This window comes from Corylus avellana, chromosome ca10 (genome assembly GCF_901000735.1).
Source record: "Corylus avellana chromosome ca10, CavTom2PMs-1.0".
Lineage (NCBI taxonomy): Eukaryota > Viridiplantae > Streptophyta > Magnoliopsida > Fagales > Betulaceae > Corylus > Corylus avellana.
Window position 1 is genome coordinate 14400696 of NC_081550.1, and position 25150 is coordinate 14425845.

A 25150-nucleotide genomic window follows, 5' to 3' on the forward strand; every position below is an offset into this window, starting at 1 on the left:
ATTTATTCAAAATGATTTATATCCTTAACACCAGTGAGATCTCAATGGGATTCCCGCCAACGTCCTAGTTGGGTCTGTTGATTGGAGAATGAGATGCTCAAACTCAAAAAATGTTTAAGGTTTTCAAAAATGAAAACTATTTTCCAAAAATTAACTAGGTTTTTTGGGTCAAACCGAAAATATTTTTTGTTGACTATTATTTTATGTTGCACCAAACATCTGAAAATACAAAAAATAATTTATGAAAATCATTTTATGTCAAAGCAAACGAGCTTTAATGTTTCTATTTTCTTTCTCAGCTGCTACTTGGGATTTTACTTTAAAATAAAGATTGATTCTAGTAAAGAGGTCTTATCTAAGAGTATGTAAATAAATAATCCTTTCATCTGTTTCTATCTTGGAGTATTTTGATTTGAAATGAGACGATATTTAAGAAATAAGAATAAGTGTAACAAAACATTCAGTAATAAATATAAGAACGACTTTTAATAAGTAAGATTGTATTTTTCTTTGAATAGAAAAGGACAATGTAGAAAAATAAGGTATAAAATGATTGAGTAATACTATATATTATATTTTTATCTTAGAATTATTTTACAATATTGATGTGATACTTCTAACTAGCCCTTAGATTTATTTTTTCTAAGAACTAATCGATGGGTTGGTTGGAAGTGTCAAATCAACGTAGTCAAATGATTGTATTTTTTTTTTTTTTGAAAAAAAAAAGGGTTTATTTTTCACCATTAAGAAAGAAAGTAAGATATTGGATTATGTGGCAAAGATAGTGGGAACAAGAAAAAAACAGAAGAATAAGAAGGGAAGAAAGAGGTGAAGAGTTTGGCAGTGTAGGTGGCAATCAACATTTCTTTCTATTAGTTGACTACATAAATAAGTAAAATAAAAATAAAAATAAAAAATAAAAAATAAAGTAAGGAATGGGAGGTTTTGGAAGAAAAGGAAAAATGAATTTTTTTTTTTTTTGCTAAGTAAAAGGAAAAAACAAGTTAGGTTGTCCTATAACATATTTAAATTAGAATAATGTTAGGTATCATCATTTTATCCTCTTAAAACTAATGTGACTTTTAAAATCACTATTAAATTTTAGATGAATCATACTTAAATTTTGATCAAATGATGATTTTATTTAACTAAAAAAGGGCATTAGCAAGGAAAGTCCATAAGGAAATATCTTCATAATGACCCATCGCCTTCCGTAACATATTCTTGACCTTTGATACCTTCTATATTTGGCATACTTATCTTAGTTGTGATGATCCTATAAAGGAAGATGAAAACCCTAAATATAAGGTGCACTTGTAGTTTGCCATTCTCTCTTAGCCTCATACCCTTCACAAAATTATTTTATTAACTTAAACATCAGAGTGTCCCCCAATGGTATCTCTCGGCGAGTCACCCGTGTATTTTCATTTGTTTTTGCAGGTACACTTGGCTTAATTTGGGTGGTGCAATCAACTCTATTAACACAACCCAAACACACAACACTCATAAAAACACATTAAAAAAAAAAAAATTCACTTTTATGTCAAATTAGACCACTTTCAAATAATTTTTTTTTTTTTTTTTCAGAACACATTATCAAACAAAGCCGATAGTTGGTGTCGTTTTTCACTCGCATTGGGGCTCCATTCTATTGATATTCCTTTTTATTTGTTTATTTATAATTTTTATATAAAAAAAAAATTATGAAGATATTTGTTGATAAAAATATTTGTTTTCCTGTTTTCTCCGGAGGGTACCGACCAAAAGAAGTAGGAAATTTCAGGTCTATAAGAAGGCGTGTTCCCTAATGAGAAGGGCAGAACAAGAGTAGAAAAAGCGACGTGAAGTCAGCGTGGAAAAAGCAGAGAAACCGAATGAAGTAAAAAGGAGATAAATGATGTGATGGGGACCCACACCCCGCCCCCCCTTATTATTAATCATTGATTGCCACACCTCTTTCGAGTTTAGCCGTTGAAGTTGTCTTTGACCCAACCACACCACAAACTCTCCTGCACCCTCCCCACGTTCCATATTTCCCCAATACTTTAACATTTTATCAATTTTGGTACAAAAATACCTTTTAACTGACGAGTTTATTAGATAGAAAGATTCACTACACCATGTAAAAGGAAATTTGGCTAAGGTGCGTTTCGAATTGCGATTTTATAAGAATAATTTATATTTTTAAAAGATATTGCCAAAAGTTAAGTATTTAATATTATGATTTAAAAAACACTTAGGATCCATTTGGGATTGCGGTTTCAATAAGTACGATTTTAAAAATAGTGTTTTTAAAAATAGCATTTTTAAAATCGCTACTTTTTAAAATCGTAAAGGTGTTTGGTAAAACATGTTAAAAAGTATTTTTTTATTAAATATATGTTATGGGAATTCATGATTTTGGTTTAAATTCGCACTTTTTCAAATAAACACCCCCTAATCTGCTTATTGAAATCGCAGATTTTTTTTTCTATTTTAAATTAAGTGCTTTTTAAATCGCAATGCCAAACACTTAACGTTTTGCGATATCTTTTAAAAACGCAGATTATTCTTGTAAAATCGCATTCTCAAACACGCCCTTAATCTAAAATAGGAAAAAAAATCTGCGATTTCTATAAGCAGTTTACAAAGTGTTTATTTGAAAAAACGTGAATTTAAAGCAAAATCATAAGTTCGCATAACAAATATTTGATAAAAAAAGTCATTTCTAACATGTTTTACCAAATACATTTGCGATTTTAAAAAGTAACGATTTCAAAAACACACTTTTAAAAAACGTAATTTTTAAAATCGTACTTATTAAAACCGCAATCCCAAATGGACCCTAAAATAGGGTGCAGAAATATCTATTTATATTACGAGAAGAAAAAAAGAAAAAAGTTTTTGTTTTGTATATTTGAGTGTATTAATTTAGATATCATATCCCCACTATGTAGACAATGGATGTTTTATAATGCAAGCTGGAAATTATTGATTGGTCATTATTAGTTGATTTGGGAATAAATTCTTGACCACTTCTCTGAATTTGGCACAGATGACACATGGAGACCATTAATGAGTTTGTATCTATCTACCTATCTATCCCCACTGTGAGTGCCAGCCAACTCAAAATATATATGCAATCGTCTGGTAAAAAAGGACAAAAAGTAAAAAGAAAGAAAACACACGCCACTCAAAGTGCTTTGTCTTTGTTTGACACAAGCCTTCCACTCGCTTCCCAGGCATGTTGGGAAGGCTTTCAACAAGTAAAATCCCAAAAGAGAACTTCCAGGGCAGTAAAGTTTTCATATCTATTCAAAACAAGACAATTCAATTCATCACCACAAAACCAAGGGAATCCATTGCTACCATGTACACCCATCTGGTGTTACAAGCATCCTCTTCCAAGTTTATTATCAACCTGCTCCAGAAGTTCCCCATCCAAGACATAATTTAAAAAATACATACACAAAAGAAGAAGAAATTGTACATTGCTTTGATACTCTCTATCTTCTTGCTTGAGGACTTCATTTCTGATAGCTCTAACAGGAGCAGAAGTTAATAAACAAACCCAACTATCAGATCAACTACTCCCAAGTCCAACCTGACATTGTCTTTTGCACATAATATTATTATTATGCTATTCATCTGTATGTTTGCTTTTATTAGTAGATCCACAGGACTGCTCCTACAAACTGACAATGACCCTGAGGAAGCCATCCTCTAAAAGGTGACTTAACAAATTGGTAGATTGCTATCATCAAAAACAGTATCATGCCATGGAAGTGTGTGGGAAAAATATAATTGTGGGATTTTATTAAATAAAACAAAACTATCGTACATGCTGTATTACAGAATGATAGGGTATATGATTCACCATGAAAAGGGGCTTGCTCCCAGCAAAAAAATTTCATTTTCCACATCTTTCACCCATTGGCAAACTCGGTTGCAAGTCTTTATCGCCAATGCCTGTAAATACGTATAAACAAAAACTCAGAATGCATCCAGAAACAGTATGTAGAAAGAATTAAGTAACAAATGATCAATAATAGTTTGATTGACTGCTCGGTTTTTCAACAGCAGGCAACGCCACCAACCCAGTGTACCTTTTTTGGATGATAACATATACTAAACACAAGCTAATTACTTTGGCAACATAGATTCATGATGAAACAAGTGAAAAACATGTAAACATCAACAGTTCATCTAGACTGTACCGGGTAAAGCTATCAAGAAGGTCAATATCGATTTGACCCAAAAAAGGGTACAATATTGCTAAATCCTCTGGCAGTAAGAAATATATTATCTACAGCATCAGCATTGAAGGTTATGACATTGGACCATCAAAATCTTTCATTTGAGTTCATAAAGTGAAGAACACTTATTAAGGCAAAGAAGAAAGCTAGTATGTTGGCTCAAAAAATGTCCAACACATTTCTTAATCTGATCACTAAAAATATATTTTCATACCATTAAGCCCTACCTTGACAGTTAACTATCCAGTTTGTTTTTTATATTTAAGCTCCTCATAGAGAAGAACTATATTTGGGTAGGGGTGAGCGGCGGGCCGGTTTTAACTGGCCTGCCTGCTCAAATTTGCCCGACCTTAAGTGTAATGGGAGGATTTCCCCCCATTACCTCGGATGGGCCGATGGGGTTTAGAAAATCCACATGCTAACAGGTGGATACTGGCTATTGGGTCTGCTGGCGGATAATATCCGCCTGCCCGCATATACATATTTTTTATGTTATGCTTTACAAAACACAAAGCACACCCCCTATAATGCACATTCGAGAAAGCCCTTTCTCTCACTTTCTCTCATTCCCCTCTCTCTTAGTCCTCTCATCTCCTCTCTCTCAGCATTGTCAAGGACTTCACAACATTGATCTAGGAAAAGGAAGAGCAAGATCTGATGGTTGAGGGAGCTTTAGAGACTGGTGCGTGTGTCTGGGACTAAGTCTTCACTAACGCTTCAGCCTTCAACCCTATGTTAGATTTTGTAGATCTATTTTTTCCTTTTATTTTTTATTTTATTTTGTGGTTGTGGATCTATGGTATGATGTGGTTATTGGTTTTGATTTTGTGGATCTTTTTTTTTTTTATTTTTTTATTTTCTGGATCTATTATTTGGTATTTTGCTATTTTGATTTTGATTTTCTGGATCTATTATTTAGTATTTTGCTATTTTGATTTTGAATTTTGAGAATCTATTATTATTGTCTACGGTTAAAATGGACGAATTATCACAAATTATCTGTCTCTTGGGGGCTGGCGGATTTTGCACCCTGCGGACAGGGGGCCAGATAGTGAAAAGCACCCCCACTGGGGAGGATACGAAAGCGGGGTAGGGCTGAAATCCACCCATCGGGTGGTGCTCAGCCCTATGCCGACAAGCATGTGAATAGTTAGTATAAAGCAAAATACAAAGAATATCAGATACATGAACATGAATAATACCTTGTCTGCAAGTGGATCAAATGCCGCATATAGTTCAAAATCCTGGGTGACCCAACAGAGTAGAACTGCCACAAAAAATTGATCATTTATTTACAAGGAAAGCTTTTTAATGAAGCACGTAAACATGAACATGAACATGAACAGATATCTGATGCAACCGAAACAAACATGTTAAAGTAAGTGATTAGAGAAAGAGGTTCAAAAACAAGAAGCCATATTCTGATTAAGGAATGGAATAGGATAGAACAAAGCACATACACCTAAACAGAAAAGAGATTTGACTACAACTTTTTCATGCAAATCTACCAACTTATGTTGCATATTTTGGCTGTAGTATGAACAGAGAGATTAAATACCATAATTTTCATCTCTTCTAAACTGAGTTTTGTGAGGACCAATTCCACTATTATGCATAGAAGCATAAAGTTTCTGGTAAGCTCTATATAATCTGCAAAACAAGAAACTAGTTATCTCTTATAGACAACAATAAAGTTAAAAATAGCTTCACCACAGAAAGGCATTAAAAGCTTGTCTAGCAGAGTACTGCAAGATTAAGTAGTATTACCTTTTCTGCTGTCGTGAGCTACTAATTGCTGGTGAGAACTCTGAAGATACATATTGATCCAGATATATGCTACGGTATATGAAATGCCAAAGTCCAGCAGGGCCACCAATGCCAACATATGATTGTCTGAATCTCTCAGGAGAATCTCTAGGTTGGCCTAGATGTGGAGATACAGATCCAGAACGAGGTAAGGGATCAGTGGGCAAATCCTCAACATGCATCCCACCATCTAGCATGGATCTCTGAACTTCACTAAGAACATTTGACTTCAACAGAACCACTTCAATACGAATCCTATGAAATTGCAGTAAAATTTCTCAACATAAAATAGTGAAAAATAATACAGGAAGCTTGGATTTATTTCTTTTGTGGTGCATGTGAACAGCAATATTTAGTTAGATTCATCTTCTTTTTTGGTCACATCAGTCACATACTATGCCAAAAATATATGGTATTTTTCCTCATAGAAGATGCAACATAATGCACTCCAACTGAAATTACTCAAAAAGCATAGTTTACCTGCAATCCTTAAGATGATAAAAGGCATCTGAACTTGTAGTGAGCAACATCAAGTATGTGTCAACCTGCCACGAGTAAAATGAGTCAAATCATTTTTGTGCGATTGGTCTAACTAGATACAGTGCAAATTGAATGTAAAATTTGCAATAAAAAAAAATAAAAAATAAAAAATAAAAAAAGAAAAGAAAAGAAAAGATGAGTGGCCAGCCTTTTTTCCTAAAACCACTGGCCAGAATCTCTTATAAACTAAGAAGTTAAACTCGCAAGCGAATTGTGAATCCAAGACTCACATCAAAGTAATGGACATAAGCATACAAAAAGGCCATGGGATTATATCTTGGCAGGCAAATTGGTGAAAAAGATTCAGAAGTCCTGCATAAATAAAGCCAAAAAACACATATAAGGCTACAATCTCACAATAAAGTTAAGAAACAAAATGAACTATAAGATTTAAGTCTAGTTGGACATAATCAAAGAATAGGTACAGCTTTCCCATTATGTATTATCTTTTGTACTGTCAATTTTGAACATATCTTAAGAATTATGCATTAGGCTCACATATCAACAGAAAAAAAACACAGTTGAAGAAGATGTCATGCAGGAAATTAGATAAGAATGATACCGTTCTTATGGGTGGTTATGCTATTGGCATCTGCCTATCAACTAGAAGAAAATGTTCATAACTAAATAAAAAACAAACTAGGAATGTTTCATGAGAAACAAATTTGGAAGAACATATGCGCACAAACAGGAAATGCATAACTAGAAATAAATACATTCTTGAAATGTTAACTCGTGGTAATATAAAGAGTTCTACTTTTCAATTTTAACTTTATGAAAGAGATATTTTGCAGAAACCATGAAGTAAGACAAGACAGGAGTGCTGACAATTTCATTTACCGAAACATGAATTAACTAAAGAGCAGACCGAGTGGACCCCAGTTGAGCAATTTACAAGTGCCAGCACCACATCAGTTTTTTATAGGAAAATGTCTTAAAAAGACACAAAATTTTATCAAGAAACAATAAATATATGGAATTGTTCTATATCACTCTTAGTCATGTTACAAAATAAAATTGTCCATGCCAGGATGATCATCAAAAGATGACATAAGACTTATAAAAGCCAAAATAACTTGCCTAAATGATTCTGATGACATAACAAAGTTGGCAAGTAGTAGCATATCATCAGGATGAAGAGAAGCTTTTTGAGCGCCAACAAGACTGACAACCTGCAATCAAACTTCAAGGCTTTATATTGCCCTAACCAGTAAAATATTTATAAACTAGACAAAAGGGCAAAAAAAAAAAAAAAAAAAAAAAAAAAAAAAAGGAAGAGAACTAACTCAAGATGTGGTTCCCTGAGGATGAAAAGATTCAGACGAAGAAAAAAAGGGATAGAGCAAAGAGGGAGGGTATGTTAACCTTGTGTTTGCACATTGATATTGCAAATAGAACAAAGGGATGAAGAAAAGAGGGAGGGTATGTTAACCTTGTGTTTGCACATTAATATTGCAAATAGAACACCCGAATCGGCAACATCTTGCAATATAGCACCTGCAGCTTGTCTCGTTGCATAAGCAAGGGGAAGACAAGTGTACGCATGAAGAAATGTGGCTGGGTTCCTGAAATCAATAAAATGAATAGAAAAACATATGAGCACCATTAAACTAGGATGATATTTTCTTTTGGGGGGAAGGGAGGAGGGGCATGGTCATTACTTTTGCAACTTAACAGAATAGTGAAGGAAACCTCGGGAAAAATCACGAAAAATAAGAGGCATTTTAAATTCACCGAGTACGGAAGAGATCACGAACTATCATAAATAGAAACACATATCCATACAGAAAAGAGAAGTAACATGGAGTTTAAGGCATCATAAGGTACACTATAGAGCACTAGAATGAATGAGGCAGTTGTACAACTCAGATCACTGGCTTTGCATCCAATGTAGCATAAGAATAAAAACTGTAACCTAATTAGCTGTAAAAAATTCAATATGCAAATGATTCAATTCTCTACTATTGTACATGTATGACTTTGAAAAGTTGATACTTTAAACCTGACCATTCACAGTGTTTTTGCATGTTTTAAATTAGAAAAGTTTTCTTTATTGAGACCCATATACATTTACTAAGCAATACAAGAGCATCTACAAATGTGAGCATTAAGATTGTTTCTCTCAATTACTTCTGCAGAATATTTATTTTTTTTGTTTCGCTAGAGAATGAAGCTCATAAATTTGTTCCCCCCGGATATGTGGGTGTTAAAACAAAGGCATTCCAAAATCCAAAAGGGAATAGAGAAACAAACCAACTGAAAGAATGGATTAAAGATGAGAAGACAACATCTGTTCCTCCAAGCAAAGGTGTCATATCAAACTTTGGATTCTTCTCGAAACATCTATTTACCGACTTCGTTAAAATAAGAAGCATCTGCAACCATATCATAATCAGTGATATGAGGAATTTGAGTGACTGTCATAAGAAAAATTTATCATTGCACTCTAGTAGATGAATAATATAATAATATAAGAAAAAGGATAGCAATCAATCCTGAAAAAGATTATTGGTGCTAGTGTTGCAGTCCTACCTGACCATAGATTAGCTCCAGTTGCCCCCTCAATGACTCGTAAGGCTCTTCTGTGCAGCTAATGCAAACTAAGTAAATGGGTCCCTTCACAAGAAAAACCACCTGAACATCCAAAATATTTACGACAATTATTAACTGATTGCCAAAATTAGGAAAAAGATTTAAAAGAAAGGACTTGAAAACCCTCTAATTGAAAAGTAAACTTATTCATGCTTCCATTTCTAGGCATTCTATTCCTCAAGGCTCAAGCAACATCTGACAGACTTGGTTCTTGCATTCTATTACTCAAGGCTCAAGCAACATCTGACAAACTTATTTCTTGCGGTAGATATGTTTTATTTTCGGACAAGGAACTTGCATTAAATGCTCAATCATCCTTTTTACTAGTCCTTTCGGCAGGAATCACATATGGTTTCTCTCTTTATCTTTTTTTTTAATAAATAAGTGATTCATTGAAAAGCGTAGAGGGCCGCAACCCTAGTACACAGGAAGTATACAAAGAAAAGCCCCACTAAAGGTAAAAAGAGGAACATAAAGATAAAAATTGAGTCATGGTGGAAATCTTAGTCACACTACACGCTTCGGTCCAATGGAACAATGTTTGAATAAGCAACTTTTTGAGCTCTTCCATTGACCTTTCTTGATCTTCAAAACATCGTGCATTCCGCTCTCGCCAAATAGTCCACATAAGACACAATGGTGCTATTCACCACACCTCCTTAGCTGAAATATTACCACGCTAATCACGCCAACACACTAACATATATGCCACCCCTCCAGACATAACCCATGTGACAACAAAAAGAGTGAGTACTACACTCCATAACGCTCGTGCCACTTCACAATGAAGGAAAAGATGATTGATAGACTCACCACTTTGCTTACACATGCAACACAGTCCCACCACAATGATACCTCTTTTACGCAAGTTGTCCAAAGTCGGAATCTTTATTAAAGCTGCCGTCCACACAAAGAAATTGACTTGCAATGGAACTTTGACTTTCCATATATTCCTCCATGGGAAAGAGGAAGTTTCTATTCCCGAAGAAGAGAGCATGCGAAAAAAAGACTTTACCTCAAAGATATTCCGTTTGGAAGGATTCCATCCGGCAATCCTTTTCTATAGGTAGAACTACTGTGATCTAAACTTTGACAATTATTTCTTTCAATTATCTTCTTGTACCCATGCCCCATAAAAAGATCAAGAGTCTTTTGGATGACTTTTTTTTCTTTCTTTCTTTTTTTTTTTTTTTTTTTTAAGTAATTGAAAAATATCATTAAAAGCGTAAGGCATTCCTAAGTACGCATGAAGTTTACAAAGGAAACACCTAACTGGAAGTAGCAAAAAGAACAACTATAACTAATCATTAAAGGAGACACATAAGCAGCTATCTATAGATACAAAGTTTTGAAGAATAAGAATTTAATCTCCTCCAATGTCCTCTTCTGATCCTCAACCTTTTTCATTCATACCCCTCCATAAATACCATAATTTCCGAGGGTGTGGTGCATGGGACCAGAGTTTACTTTGTAGGGGTGGGTCTGAAGGACCTTGCCTTGGAGAGGTTCCCCGACATAAAAAAAAAAAAAAAAAACAACAATAAACACCATAAAAAGGCACTTAGGCACCATCTTCCAAACAGCAAACTCTGCGAGCTGCCAGAGATCCACCAACAATCATATAGACACGTCTAGGCATAACCTAAGACAATCCAAAACGAGTGAAAAAAGCAATCCAAATGGCATAAGCCATATCACAATAAAGAAGATGGTCAACAGATCCTCCATTTCTCTGACACATGCAACATCTGTCCACCATAATAACATACCGCTTCCTGAGGTTATCCGTGGTAAACATCTTATCTAGAGTCGTAGACCACGCGAAAAAGGCTGCCTTCAAAGGAGCTTGAGTTTGCCACACACTCTTCCAAGTGAAGCAGCAACCTTCATTACAAGCCAAGGAGCAATAGAATGATTTGACCTTAAACAACCTGCTTTTGGAGGGGACCCACCACAGATTATCTTACTTCCTCATCTCACTCTAACAAAGTACAACACTTGGAGAAATGAGCCAAGGACATCCACCTCCCAATCATGAGCCTCTCTAGCAAAGCTCACATTTTACTAGTTGGAACCACCAAAAAATTCCAAGTGAGCTGCAACAAAGGCATCCTTTGTATGAGCAATGCCCAATAAAATTGGAAAAGCCTCCTTCAGAGCCACATACCCACACCACTAATCATGTAAAAATCTAATTCTAGAGCCCTCTTCCACCTCAAATCTGGTATGACACGAAAATTTCTCCCATCCTTTCCTACTATTCTTCCATAACCCCACTCCAAACGCTCCAGATGGCTCAAGAGAACACCACCCGCCCCATGAATTGCCAAATTTAGAGTCTATCGCCATTCTCCACAAAGCTTCTCTCTCAAGCCCATAATGCCACAACCATTAAGTTTCGAATACCCAACCTTCCCTCAGAGAGTGGCAAACAAACCTTGGACCAGCTAACCAAGTGATATTTGAACTCTTGACCTAGCCCACCCCATAAGAAATCACCCTAGAGCTTTTCAATACGGTTAAGAACACTCGCCGAAAGAGGAAAGAGGGACGTGAAGTACATAGGCAGATTAGCAAGGGTGCTCTTAATAAGGGTAACCCTACTACCCTTGGATAAATACACCATTTTTCAACTAGCCAACCGACACTCTATCTTCTCAATAACACCGTCACAAATATGCTTGGCCTTGTAGGAAGCCCCCAACGAAAGGCCGAGATACTTTACCAATGAGAAGAAACCCCACAACCTAGAATTCTAGCCAAACTTTTCACATGCTCAACATTACCCACAGGGACCAATTTAAACTTAGCCAAATTAACCTTTAAGCCTGAAGCAACTTCAAAATAAAGGAATAAGCAACGCAAATGATGAAGATATGCAGGATAAGCACCACAAAAGAACAAAGTACAATCAGCAAACAGAAAGGGAGAGAAAACAAGCCTAGCAACATTACCCACAGAAAAACCATCCAGCAACCCCCCACTAACAGCAACATAAATCATTCTACCCAAAACTTCCATCACAAGGACAAACAAGAAGCAGGACAAGGGATCCACTTGTCTCAAACCATGGGAACTACTAAAAAATCCTGTTGGAGTGTTGTTTACCAAAACTGAGAAGCGCACCAAGGAGATACAATGAGCTATCCAAAAGCACCATTTCTCCCCAATACCATACCTCAACAAATACAATGAAAGTCCCATAACATGATCATAAGCTTTTTCAAGATCTATTTCGCAAATAACACCAAGCTCACCAGATCTTAATCTACTATCAAGACATTCATGGCCGATACGGACAAGATCTAGGATTTGCCTACCTCTTATGAAAGCACTCTGCGACTTAGAGATGATCTTCTCCAACACAATCTTAAGCTTGTTTGCTAGAATCTTAACAATAATTTTGTAGATACCCCCCACAAGACTAATCGGGTGGAAGTCCTTGAGATCGACAACCCCTGGAATCTTCGGATTAAGAGTAATAAATGAAGCATTAAGGCTCCTCTCAAACTTACCTCTAACATGGAATTCATTGAAAACCTTCATGACATCCACTTTTTTTTTTTTGATAAATAATCGAGATATCATAAAAAGTGTAAGACGCTCCCATGTACATAGGCAGTGTACAAGAGAAGCCACCTAGATAGTAAGGGCAAAAAGAACAAGAAATTTATGATAACTAATCACTAAAGGAGAAACATAAGCAATTGTCCAAAGATATGGTATTTCATGATATCCACTTTTAAAACATCCCAGCAAGCTTGGAAGCACACAATAGAGAAACCATCAGGACCTAGCGCATTCATAGTTGTCACTACCTTCCTCATCTGTTCCTCCTCAAATTCTCTCTCCAACAACTAGCTCCAAAATGGAATCAAAGGAAAGGCCATCCACGAATGGCCTCCAACTACCTTGCTCGGTATATAACTTTTGATAAAACTGGTCAATGTGCTCTTTGATCTCTACCTGGTTAGTAGAGAGTCTACTGCCAATCAAATAAGGAGTTTATAGAGTTCTTCCATTTGCTGGAGTTAGCTATAGTGTGAAAGAATACACTTATCCCCCCCTCCCTTAGCCACAACACCTTAGATTTCTACCTCCAACTCACCTCAATAAATCAGTGAGAAAGTGCTCCACAATGGGTCTAGTCTCAAAATTGAAACCTTTTCCTTTCTGCTTTTTCCAACTCTAAAATTGAAAAAAGAGGAACAAAGACAAATTCATGCATTCCTTGATAGACACATACATCTTACAAAGGAAAAATAAAAGGCCAAAGTACACATTGAGTAAAAGTCTTTTTGAGACAGCATACATTGCTAATGCACTTCAAAGTCCAAATGCTGAGGATAATATCATTACACACAAGCACAAGTAACCCAACTAGTAAGAAGAGTATTTTGCATCAATAGATTAACTAGCAGCCACTCATTGACATCTTTTAGGTATTCAGGATGGTGAAATTAAGAATCATCACCAAAAGTTATATTGGCAGGATAATGAGAAAACATTTCAATTTTATGTCCCCCAAAACAAGGATTGCTAGCAAGCAGATAATTGGAGAAACAAAAATTTTAAGTCACAGAAGAATGTAAAAAGACCTGGTGCTTTCCTGCCCTCACCAATTTGACACGATCCCCCCTGAAAAGTGATTAAGGAAGAAACAGTATTGAAGGGCCTCTATAGATTTGGCTTCAAATTACTACTCTAGGAATAGGAGTATAATCAAAGATAAAGAATTCATAATATAAACCAATGTAGAAAGAACACGTACCCATTCTCCACAAAGGAGATGATAGCCTGCAATGTTGCTGAAAATCCTGCTAGCTTGTGTTCATCTCCATATCTGGTAATTGATAAGATATGAAACAACAGATGGTCCAGAAAAGAATTTGTAAGCTTGGACTCTGTTTTTCATTGAGATTAATGCAAAATGTGCAGTTTCTGATACTGATATATGCAGGAGCCAGAGACAAACCTGGAATATATCGGTTTGCCTGAGTTACTTAGAATAAAAAAGTGCTTCTTCCTTTTTCTCCATGATATTGAAGCATCATCCTGCACTTCATTTATTAATCAAGCAGTACATAATACTGTAGTCTTTGATAAACATAATGTCAGGCACATCAGCAAAAATAAAATATATGAATATACCACTGATTTTAAAATAATAGAGCCAAAAAAAAAAAGGCCGAATAAAGCCTGAGCTTACTCTCATCAGACAGAAGACCAACCTCTGTAATGGATATAATATCTGATAAAAAAATTCATTCATTGCCCATGCTTGCTATATGAATTTTATGCTTTAATTTTTTTTCTTTACTGTGGATTCTTACATTTATGCTATATTTGTTTCATTAGGGAAGTAGCCTAGCTCAGCTGGGGGAAACTCCTAATGGAAAGAATACTCATTAAAGCAGTGTGACATGTTACCATTGACCTTACACTTCACACCAGATTTCCTCTTCCCGATCCCCCAAAAAACGGCAGATGCTCCTGAAGGTAGGAGCCACTTCACTTTCGCAGCTGGGTATCTAAATAAAGTTAACTAATTGTTCATTACAATGAAATGAGTAAGTAATGTAATACATAAAAGCATTCTTCGAGTATCAAACACCCCTCCGCCTCCCGTTATGTATTCAAATATGTTCCATATATATCTCCTCAGCTTATCAGTAGAAGGCCTGAGATACATCTCGTAAGTGAGGGTTTGACAGACTTCATGCGTACAAGACCTAAGCAAGCCAGATAAGATTGGGACCATACAAATTAAAATGGGTGTTGCTCATGTACTGTTGTTTAGAAGCGGAAGGAAATAATCCTATTTCGAAGCCTTGCAAGTTTATTTAGGACAAGCCTAGAGTTTACTCAGTGTTTCATATGACCATTTCAAAACCTACTACAGACCTTATCTCACAACCAAATTGGAACAGGCTTATTTATGTATCTGTTATTAGTTATGTAGACCACGCATCTCTGACAGCTTCCTAGCACTTTTCTACTTCATTTTTCTTTCCAGGTCTATAAGTTCTATACCATTGCAGGTTCAAATTTTAGTGCTCCCAGGTTTATTGAAGTCTTAACATTTAATTAAACAAAAGTAAAGCCAAAAGCATCTGTTTCTGCAAGTGGACACCTACAAGGGACGTGGCTATTTTTACCAAGGGAAAGTGGGCACTGCAATCATTCTAGTCTGTGATTTCTACCAAGAAGGTCTGAAAGAAGTTCTTATGGACAATGTTTGATATGCTTATAGCAAGTAGCCCTCAATAAATGTATGACTCGATCTACTGTCTTGTCCTAAAATTCTCTGTTCTTATTTAATTACATCTTTACACACTCTATTTTTTCATGATATACATCCTAGAATTGAGGTTGACATGGAGATAATCACAAAGATTCTAAACAAAATATAATCACGGGAATTTGGTTTTGATAATTTGGCGGGATATAGTGTTCTAATTCTAATTTTACATTGATGTACTAATTAGAGTCTTACTAATGTCTTTTCAAAGCCTCATTTGAAGAAATTATACTTGAGGCTAAAATCCAAATTCATCTCCCCAATCTTAAAGTTCAAACACAAGATGAAGTAATTACTCCTAATAGTCTTTAGGCAAAGACTAACGAAATTTACATCAAATATTAGCAATCTAGAAACATATACTGATTTCCTGTTATTGTGAAATAAACATTTATCGATGAAACACGCATCCAGGACCAATCTGGAAAATCCTACTCATAGCTTTGACCAGTTAAAACTTGAACCTTAGTCAAAGAACAAAGTTGTTGGAACCATGCATTGTCACTAATAACTCCTCAACAAGGGTATAAATTCACATTGTCCTGAAGCAATGCACTACAGAGTAAAAAAAAAATTGTTTCAAATACATTAATCAATTCAAACGGGTGTCTGTGTGTTTGTGAAGCGCGCACAATTGACCCCAAAAAACATTGAATTCTCATTAAAAACAAATCAATCAATCCAGTCGAACAACAAAAGAATCCACAAGAAGTTCCCAAAGTGCAGTACCTCATCGAGATGCCGCTTTCCGGGCACCCACGTGGCAGGCGAATCCGAAAACCCACTGACCGAACCCTCATTCTCCACTTCCTGTATCTCATCCTCGCCAATCCCATCAATCCCCGACCCACCACTACTCGCACTTGTACTGCCCCTTTCACCGGCATACCCACTACTACTCGGACTCGACTGCCCGTCTTCCAGCTCCGAATTCGTCCTCCTCCACACCACGCCTCGCTGCACACTCTCCCTCGCCTCCTCAACCTCCAAATTGATCTCAATTCGTCCCTCAACACCGCTAACGTCTCCTTCGCGTTCACTGCTCTCGATTTCTCGGTGATTGTTCTCCGCCAGCGGCCCATTTGCGACGCCGTTTAGGGCCTCTTGACCCTCCGGCACTTCATTGTGGGGCTCGGCCAATGCGACCGACGCAAACTCATCTTCCAATGGTTTGGGGGCGGGGGTGGGGGTAGGGTTAGGGTTCGGGTCGGAGAGGTCTTCTCCGGAGGTCGAATCTGAGGACATTGACGCCTGCAAGGCTTTGAGGAATCTTCTAAAGATTAGATACGATTCTGCTTTTGGGTTTATAATTTGTGAATTTCTCAGGGAACGAGAAAGACGGGGGGGTTTGTGCGTTTTGTGGGGACGGTGGACGCGTCGCCTACCAGTCGTGAAGCGAAACGCAGCGCTGAGCCTCCGAGGCTGTCTTTCTCTGTGTCTGACCAGTAGGTGGAGACGTGGAGTGGATCCGAATTGCGTCGTCTCGGACTCTCGCGCGCAGTTATACGGGCCGGGTTTATGCCACTGGTTTAGTAATGGGCCAAGGCCCAGAACTAGTACGACTGGCAATAGCATTTACTTTCTGAGAAATTTCCATAGTTGGAGCATGCTTTGGGCCTACTACGGATAAACAGAAGATACGGTTTTTTGGTTTTCTCGCTGCTTGTTTGTGTGTGTGCGTGTCTGTTTGACTGTTTGTGATTTAATTTTCCCTATGTCTCAATTGATGACAATCTTGGACAAGGAAATTAAATTGGAGGGGATGGATATGGAAATTAGAAATGACCATTAAGGATTGGCAGTATCATTTGTTGTTTTTCTTGTTCAGAACAAACGGAAGTTGACAAGGAAGTGTGATAATGGAGTGGTGATATACAGTATGTCGGCAATGGGCCCATGAGAGCAATGACAATTGGGCTCCGACAGATGGCCTATGGGTTTTTGGATACTCTTGAACCTTGAATGGTTTTAAGTTTTGGTAGGTCCACATAATATAGTTAATGTTATTTTTAAAAGGGGACAAAAACAACTTGATCATTTATGGAGAGAGAGAGAGAGAGAAGTAGGATTTTCTTTAAATTTGGCAAAATTTTCAACAGAGAAATGCTATTTTGCATTTTTCCAGCATACTCTCCTAAAGTGGCATGCTCAATCCCCCCTTAGATCAATATTACTTAAAAATAAATAAAACAATTAAGGGTAGATTTAGCATATCATTTCAGCTAAATAAGGCGGGACAATGCTGAGAGAATATTAAACAACATTTCTCTTTTCATTAACACTTTTTAGTTTTTACATAAATAAGACTTTGTGTTCTCTCGTTGGATGGCACGTCAAGACTGGTAGGTCACCTTGGACCCATTTTTTCCTCCTTTTTTTTTTTCTATAAAAACAAAAATCAAAGGGTAATTTGGTCATTTCAGGCATTTCCGTTAGAAGTTAACGGCTAAACTAACAGAGGGGGTAAATTGATTTAAATTGAAAGTTCAGGAGTGTAAATTGAGGCTTTTTGAAATTTGAGGTTTTTTTCAAAACACGTGATAGTTGAGGGGTCTAATGTGAAGTTTCCTTAAAAAATAGTATGCACATGTATGATATGATATACCCAATGTTTTTAATAAAATTCACAAATTATTATTATTATTTTTTTTTTAGAAAAGTTATCACTTCATTTCATCAAAGAAAATAGTCAACATCTAGAGTTGTAAAAAACTCTAAGTAGGAAGAGCCAAAAGTTCTAAATTAACAATCGCAAAAATACAATGTGGAATTTCCTCTAACCAAATCATATCCATTTGGTTCCTTACTACATGCTTGGCTAGATCATGTGCGCCTGGTTCGCATCCGGCTTTGTATGCCCAATCGTCTAGCTTCTACGAGAGTTAAGAAGCACCCTAGCATTTGCCATAATCTGTCCATGCTAGGGTTGGGTATCGGTCGGTTAAGACCGGTTAATGGACTTATCGGTCGGTTAACCGATAAGCTATCGGTTAACCAATTCCTAACCGATTACCGACCGATAAGAAGTGTTAACCGAAAATCATCGGTCATATCGGTAATCGGTTAACCGGTCGGTTAAATCGGTTTGGGCTTTTGTGGGCTTTTTATTGGGCTTTTACTGATTACTAATTGGGCCAAAAATTAATTTGAAATTGCCAGATTGAGTTTTGTGAGCTTTTTATTAGGCTTTTTTCTTTTAGTTTATATTAATATAATAATTAATAAACTCTTTCTCAGTTTCTCTTACTGGGAGCATCCTCTGAGATTGCTCCATGGACCATGAGCAGAATCGGTTCTAGGCTTCCAGAAGCTGGAAGCTCATTTTGTTCCAAATTTCCAATGAACGAAATATGTCATTGTCAACCAACAAATTGGGTTTTATCTGATTCAAAGGTAAAATTGAAATTCTTCATTGGAAGGAAATTCTACCCATAAATATAAATTATATAATGCAGTTGCTCACAATAAAACAAAATAACAAATGCAAAATCTAGTAGTCTAAGCATTGAACCAATTCAAGACCTTAAACATTTTGTATCAGGGCTCTCTTCAACCTACATACAGTGATCAGTGGATAATAAGCAATCTCAAATAAAAAAAAATTCAAAAATAAAAAATCAAAATCAAACTTACCCAAACCCAAATTAAAATCCATCCAAGAATAATAAGCAAAGTATTAACTAAGTAAAGTCAATAAATCACTTAGTAAAAGGAAAATAAGTTTAACCCACATAAAGGGCAATGCTGATTACACAAATATCAAAAGTAGAAAGAAAACATAAAGATATTAATCAATATGGATAAACATAAACAAGGTTACACAATAATTTTCAATTCCATGATCCACCTCAAACATGGATTATCTTCAATTCCTTAAATTTGCTTCCTTCAATAGACAAAACATAAACATAGTTAATCGCTATTAGTGATTAATATTAAAGAGTAAGAAATAAATATCAAGTAAGAAAAAAAATATGATGCAAAAAACTTACCAAATACTTTAAACAAAACATCACCTCGCAATGTTCATCCATCAAACCTTTAATCCTCATCAAATGTGAGGGAATTAGACAGAATTTCTACCACAATGAAATTTTTAAAGGATTAGTAAAAAATAAAAATAATTTAATCAAATAATTAGAACAATGAACAAATTTGAAATTAACAAATATTACCCGACTCAAGCTTGTAGCTTTCTTCATCTTCAATATCAGGCAAGAGTTGCTCACCATACTCAAAATTGGGAGAAGATCTCAACCAATTCTGACAACAAATAAGAACTTCCACTGTTTTCAGAGCCAAAGAACTCCGAAAAGGATCTATGATGCGACCTCCAGTGCTAAACACCAACTCAGAAGCAACAGAGGTAAGTGGAATTGCAAGGACATCCCGTGCTATCTCGGCGAGAACCGGAAACTTCGACTTATTTACCCTCCACCACATTAAAATATCAAAGGTCTTATTTGGTGACTCGACCTCCTCCATACAATATTGCTCTATCTCTGTCTGACACATCATCACATTTTTGGACGCCCGAAAGGAATGGTAAATAGCTAAAGCATCTTTCTTATTAGTACCCACACTTTCGGAACTTGTACCGACATCCACACCCTCATTTGAAACCCTACTCCCACTTCCTTCAACATTCTTAGCATAATGTTGATAAAACTGGTCCAAGACATTCTTTAAGTTGGTAAAATAATACTTGATGCTTTTGATGTACCCACATTTGTCTGCAACCAAAATTCCAAGACGGATATCTTGTAACGTGGATCAAGCACAGCAGCAAGAAACAACAGGGGGTTAATAGCCTCAAAGTCTCCCCAATACTTATCATATTTCTCTTTCATACTTGTTGCCATGCTACGCAACGAATAATCATCACTTTCACAATACTCCATCAAACAATGATAAACATTTTGGAGTGTACCAAAAAACAAGTTAGAGGTTGAGTACGAGGAACCCGACATTCTTATTGTCTCCTCATAAAACACATGCAAAAATTTAACAAAGTGTCGAACCTTCTTCCAATCATCTTCATTCGGAGTCCCCAACTCATCATCATTCAAATAGTTGAAAAAATTCGAATCTTCATCTAACATAAGATCAAATGCCCTTTCATACTTTTGTGCTACCTCCAACATGGTATAAGTAGAGTTCCATCTAATGGAAACATCAAGTTTCAATGAAGATTTATACCCAAGTTGCTTCCTTTCTACACAAGACTTAAAGAGGGCCAATCTTTGGGGGGATCCCTTCACATACTTCACCATATTTCGAATCCTTTCAATTGAATCATGTACATCCTTCGTACCTGCTTGCACAATTAAATTTAGAACATGCGCACAACACCTTATATGGACAAAGTCATGGCGACAAATAACATTTGTATTGGACATATTTCTTTTTTAAAACTCAGTCATTGCCTTGTCATTAGCAGTTGCATTGTCAAGTGTTATCGCCAACAAATTTTTAATCCCCCATTCGACCAAACATTGCTCTATTTCCTTGGTAATCGTTATTGCCTTGTGATCCGACACTTGGCAAAATGCCAATATTCTTTTGTGATATTTCCAAGAATGATCAATGAAATGTCCAATTATAACCATATAATTCATATTCTGAATCGAAGTCCAAGTGTCCGTAGTCAAACAAATCCTTTGACCAGCCATCAACAACTTTTTTTTTATTAGGTCCCTTTTGGTCATAAACAACTTAACACAATCCTTCATCATTGTATAGCAAGAAGGAAGCGTAAATCGAGGCTCAAGAACCCTAAACATTTTCCTAACACCCTTCTTCTCCACAACTGAAAATGGAAATTCATCAACAATGATCATTTCACAAAGTGTTTCCCTAATAATTTTTTCATAATACTTAGCAATAATTAGGTTATTGCCACTAGCATCACTAATCTGATTCTCTCCGGCCACAAAAGTGAACTTAGACGAGCTATCTTCTCTTGCTTTTAAGCTCTTGTACTTTTCACAATTTCTAAAATGGTACAATATGTTAGAGGTGCCATTTCTTGTAGGATGACATTTATACTGCCTCCCACAGTAGTTACAATTTGCAGTAGAAAACTCTTCAGAACTACTTTTATCTTTAGTAAAATGGTCCCATACTGAAGATCTTTTCACTCTTAATCTTTTTTTACCAGGGATTGGTGGTCGTCCACCACGACTATGAGATGTTCCCATAGAACCAACACATCTAATCCCTTGGGTATCCGTTTCAAACTCATCAGATTCATCATCATATGTTTCTAATTCTTCATCATCTATGGGACAAGAAGAAGTAGCTGATGTAGGTGCATATGCATTCATCTAAACTACAATAAAAATAAAAATAGTTTGTATTCAATATTATCCATCTTAATTTATAATTATAAACCACCAACAGCAAATAAGGCCATATATATACACTTAACACTTAATTCTCCCAACAGCAACTAGTAACCACTAAATTTGAAGCTCCAAAATTTTATGATAAATCAACAACAGGCATGGGAAAAGCTACCAACAAACAACAATAATATCAGATATTTCAATTTACAAGATTCATTTTCACTCGATTGAAATTTGAAACTCTGAAAAACAAGATCTTGAAAATAAAAGTTAAAATTTCAAGCCAAATAGAGCAATTAGTGATCATATAGTGAAATGAATAGACAAATATTAATTTACCCGCCCAAAAAAGTTCCCGATCAAATGAAAGAGCTAGAAATATTATTATCTATTATATAACACTTACAAAGGCAGGTTTCTCATAAGGAGCACACTACATTCTATATGTACGTAGACTTTCCAGTGCCCAAATATATATATATGCTCTACATATTCACTAATAATTACTCAAACAAAGACCCTGGGCACGGAATCTGTGGGCTTGCAGACTATAAAACAATATCTTGAAATTTTTCAGAGAGAGAGATCTAATGGAGTACGAGAGGATACACAAAGTTCAGAAAAAAAAAAACATTTAACACAGAAAATTACCTGGGCTGCGATGCGATGCGACTCTGCGAGAGACGAAGGTGCAGGTGTGCGATGGTGCGAGTCTGCGAGAGATCGGCGGTGCAGGTACTACAGAGGGACTCGAGAGTCGAGGGAGAGGACGGAGATGCGGTGTTGCTGCGGGATCGATGGAGGGCGGCACTACTATGGGTCGACGGAGGGAGTGGCACTGCTGTGGGATCGACGAAGGGAGCGGCTTGCGGTGCTTCTGCTAAGGGATCAACGGAGGGAGACTGCTGGTCTGCTGGCTGGTGGCTGCCGCTGTGTGCGCCGTGCGGGTTTGGGTCCTTTGAGAAATTGGGGAAAAGAGGAAGAAAAGAAAACCTAAGTGACTATTGAGACAATGACTGAATGACTATACACTTAAGTTAACAGTATAGTCAATACTCAGTAGGCGTGATTTGTGAAACCAAAACGACGTCGTTTTGGTTTCAACCAAAACAACGTCGTTTTGGTTTTAACCTTTAATAATAAATATGAAACTCTAAAAAATTAAAAATTAAAATAGCTTATCGGTCATATCGGTTTTCCGATAAAAAAATTTTAACCGACCGATAAGCTTATCGGTATAAAAGTTTTAACCGATTACTGACCGATAACTATCGGTTACGGTTAATATCGGTTCGGTTAAAGTCGGTAATCGGTTAATCTGCCCACCCCTAGTCCATGGGCGCTCCAATCTGACTCCAAAGTGCATATTTCTTGAACCACTATCAATGAATCCCCCTCCAAAATAACATCTTGGAATCCCAAATCTTGACAAAGTTCTGCTGCCTGTAATGCCCCCACTGCTTCTGCCATAATTGGAGGATGCAAGCAGTGAAAAATTTTACTCTGTGCTGCATGTGGGAATCCCTTGTAATCCCGCACAATAATACCAACCCCCAAACATTTGTTTTTGTTATCAAGAGCCACATCCCAATTCACTTTATATCTCCCAAATGGTGGTGGTTTCCATGATACTGCATTCGTCTTTGTACCTTGCACATTCCTTTCCTAATTGCGTGGATCTCCTGAAAATAATAACAGCAAGGCTTCTGCTTCCTAAATTAGCTGGTTCGGATGAGAGAACTCCCCACCATGCACAATAACATTCCGCCTCATCCAGATTTTCTTAGCTAGAACAACAACTAAACGAACATCTTCAGTGCAACATTGAAAAACAAGACCTTCAAATAGCTCCCTGAAACTCAAACCTGCCATATGGGATTTTTGAAGGGATCGTCGATGACAGTCTCCCCACACATCTCTCACCGATGGGCATTCCCAAACGATATGCCCAATAGTTTTAGAAGTTTGAGAGTAGAAAATGCACTTATTCTCTTGAATTATACCCCTCCTAACTAAATTATCTTTAGTAGGGAAAATATTGTGACATGCTCTCCATAAGAAGACTTTAGTGGCGTTGGGCACTCCCAAACTCCACAGCACTTTCCACAAGCTTTTATCTTCATTTGTCTAAGAACCCTCCCCACATAGCACCACTTTCCTTTTCTTCTCTAAATAATAGGCACTGCAAGCCGTGAATGCACCAAACTTTGTATCTCTCCATACCAATTTATCCGGATTATTATATCTACTCTTTGGCAGGTTGCCAATCAGCACCGCTTCCTCAGCCCAAAAAATTCGCCCAATGAGGTCCTTGTTCCACTCACCCGCTCGTTGATCCATAAGTTCACTAAACATTGGCACCTGCAGTTAACTCACGATAAGGAGATTGTACCTTGAAAGTAGATGGACATGGCAACCATTTATCTCCCGATATATGAACATATTTACCATTCCCAATTTGCCAATTCATACCATCAAGAAATAGCTCCCTTGCCGCCAAAACACTCCTCCAGGCAAATGAGGGACGACTGCCCAATTTGGCATCTTGAATTGAGCCCCTAAAATAATATATAGCTCTCAGTATTTGACGCACCCAAGCTGTCCTATTCCTGCACCAAACGCCAACACTGCTTGGCTAATAATGCTTTGTTAAAAGTAACGAGATCCCAAAAACCCATACCGCCTTGGTCTTTTGAAAACTTCATTTTCTTCCAACTCATCTAGTGAATCTTCTAATCATTCGCCTTATGTCCCTACCAAAATCTTTGCATAATTGAATTTAACTCCTTACACAAAGTAATCAGGAGCAAAAAAATGTTCATGCTATAAGTTGGAATGGCTTGCACCACTGCTTTAATCAGGATCTCTTTCCCAGCCTGTGACAGGAATTTAACTTTCCAGTCCGACTCTCTCATTCTTATCCTGTCAATAATACATTGGAATTCTCTAACACGAGACTTTCCTACAAGGGCTGGCAATCCTAGGTACTTATCATACCCCTGTGTAGCTGGAATTCCAGATAATTAAAGAATACACCTCCTAGCTTCCTGACTTGCATTTCTGCTAAAGAAAATTGAAGTTTTATCTTTGTTTAGACGCTGTCCCGATCCATTCTCGTATTTCTCCAACAACTCAGTCAAAATAGTCCAATTCTCAGGACAAGCCCTATAGAACAGTAGACTATCATCTACAAAAAACAAATGATTAATCTGCAGGCCCCCTCGAGATGTAGGAACTCCCGTTAATACTCTAGTAACCAATGCATATTGGAGCTGCGAACTCAGTACCTCAGCACACAGGAGAAATAAATAGGGTGAATGAGGATCCCC

At 36.7% G+C, this 25150-nt stretch overlaps 2 protein-coding genes across 2 annotated transcripts; both read right to left on the reverse strand.

The window, feature by feature from the left end:
- Positions 1–3365: 3365 nt before the first annotated feature.
- LOC132162991 (vacuolar fusion protein MON1 homolog) lies at positions 3366–17049 on the reverse strand. The gene is made up of 14 exons (XM_059573196.1): positions 16204–17049; positions 14149–14228; positions 13945–14016; positions 13772–13811; positions 9114–9215; positions 8835–8956; positions 8014–8146; positions 7662–7753; positions 6812–6893; positions 6522–6586; positions 6003–6296; positions 5794–5885; positions 5438–5502; positions 3366–3948 (listed from the first exon to the last, which is right to left on the reverse strand). The coding sequence occupies exons 1-14, from the start codon at positions 17047–17049 to the stop codon at positions 3853–3855; spliced, it is 2181 nt and encodes a 726-aa protein (XP_059429179.1). The 3' UTR covers positions 3366–3852.
- A 3833-nt stretch (positions 17050–20882) lies between these two features.
- On the reverse strand, positions 20883–21800 carry LOC132162992 (zinc finger BED domain-containing protein RICESLEEPER 3-like). The gene has a single exon (XM_059573197.1). The coding sequence runs from the start codon at positions 21798–21800 to the stop codon at positions 20883–20885; it is 918 nt and encodes a 305-aa protein (XP_059429180.1).
- Between the last annotated feature and the right edge of the window lie 3350 nt (positions 21801–25150).

Excerpts from the sequence above, each read along its gene's own strand:
- LOC132162991 (XM_059573196.1), bottom strand. The coding sequence starts at position 17,049 with ATGCTATTGCCAGTCGTACTAGTTCTGGGCCTTGGCCCATTACTAAAC. Across the intron at positions 14,229-16,203 it reads GAAAGCGGCATCTCGATGAG|GATGATGCTTCAATATCATG; the intron begins GTACTGCACTTT and ends AATGAAGTGCAG. Across the intron at positions 14,017-14,148 it reads GGCAAACCGATATATTCCAG|ATATGGAGATGAACACAAGC; the intron begins GTTTGTCTCTGG and ends ATCAATTACCAG.
- LOC132162992 (XM_059573197.1), bottom strand. The coding sequence starts at position 21,800 with ATGAATGCATATGCACCTACATCAGCTACTTCTTCTTGTCCCATAGAT.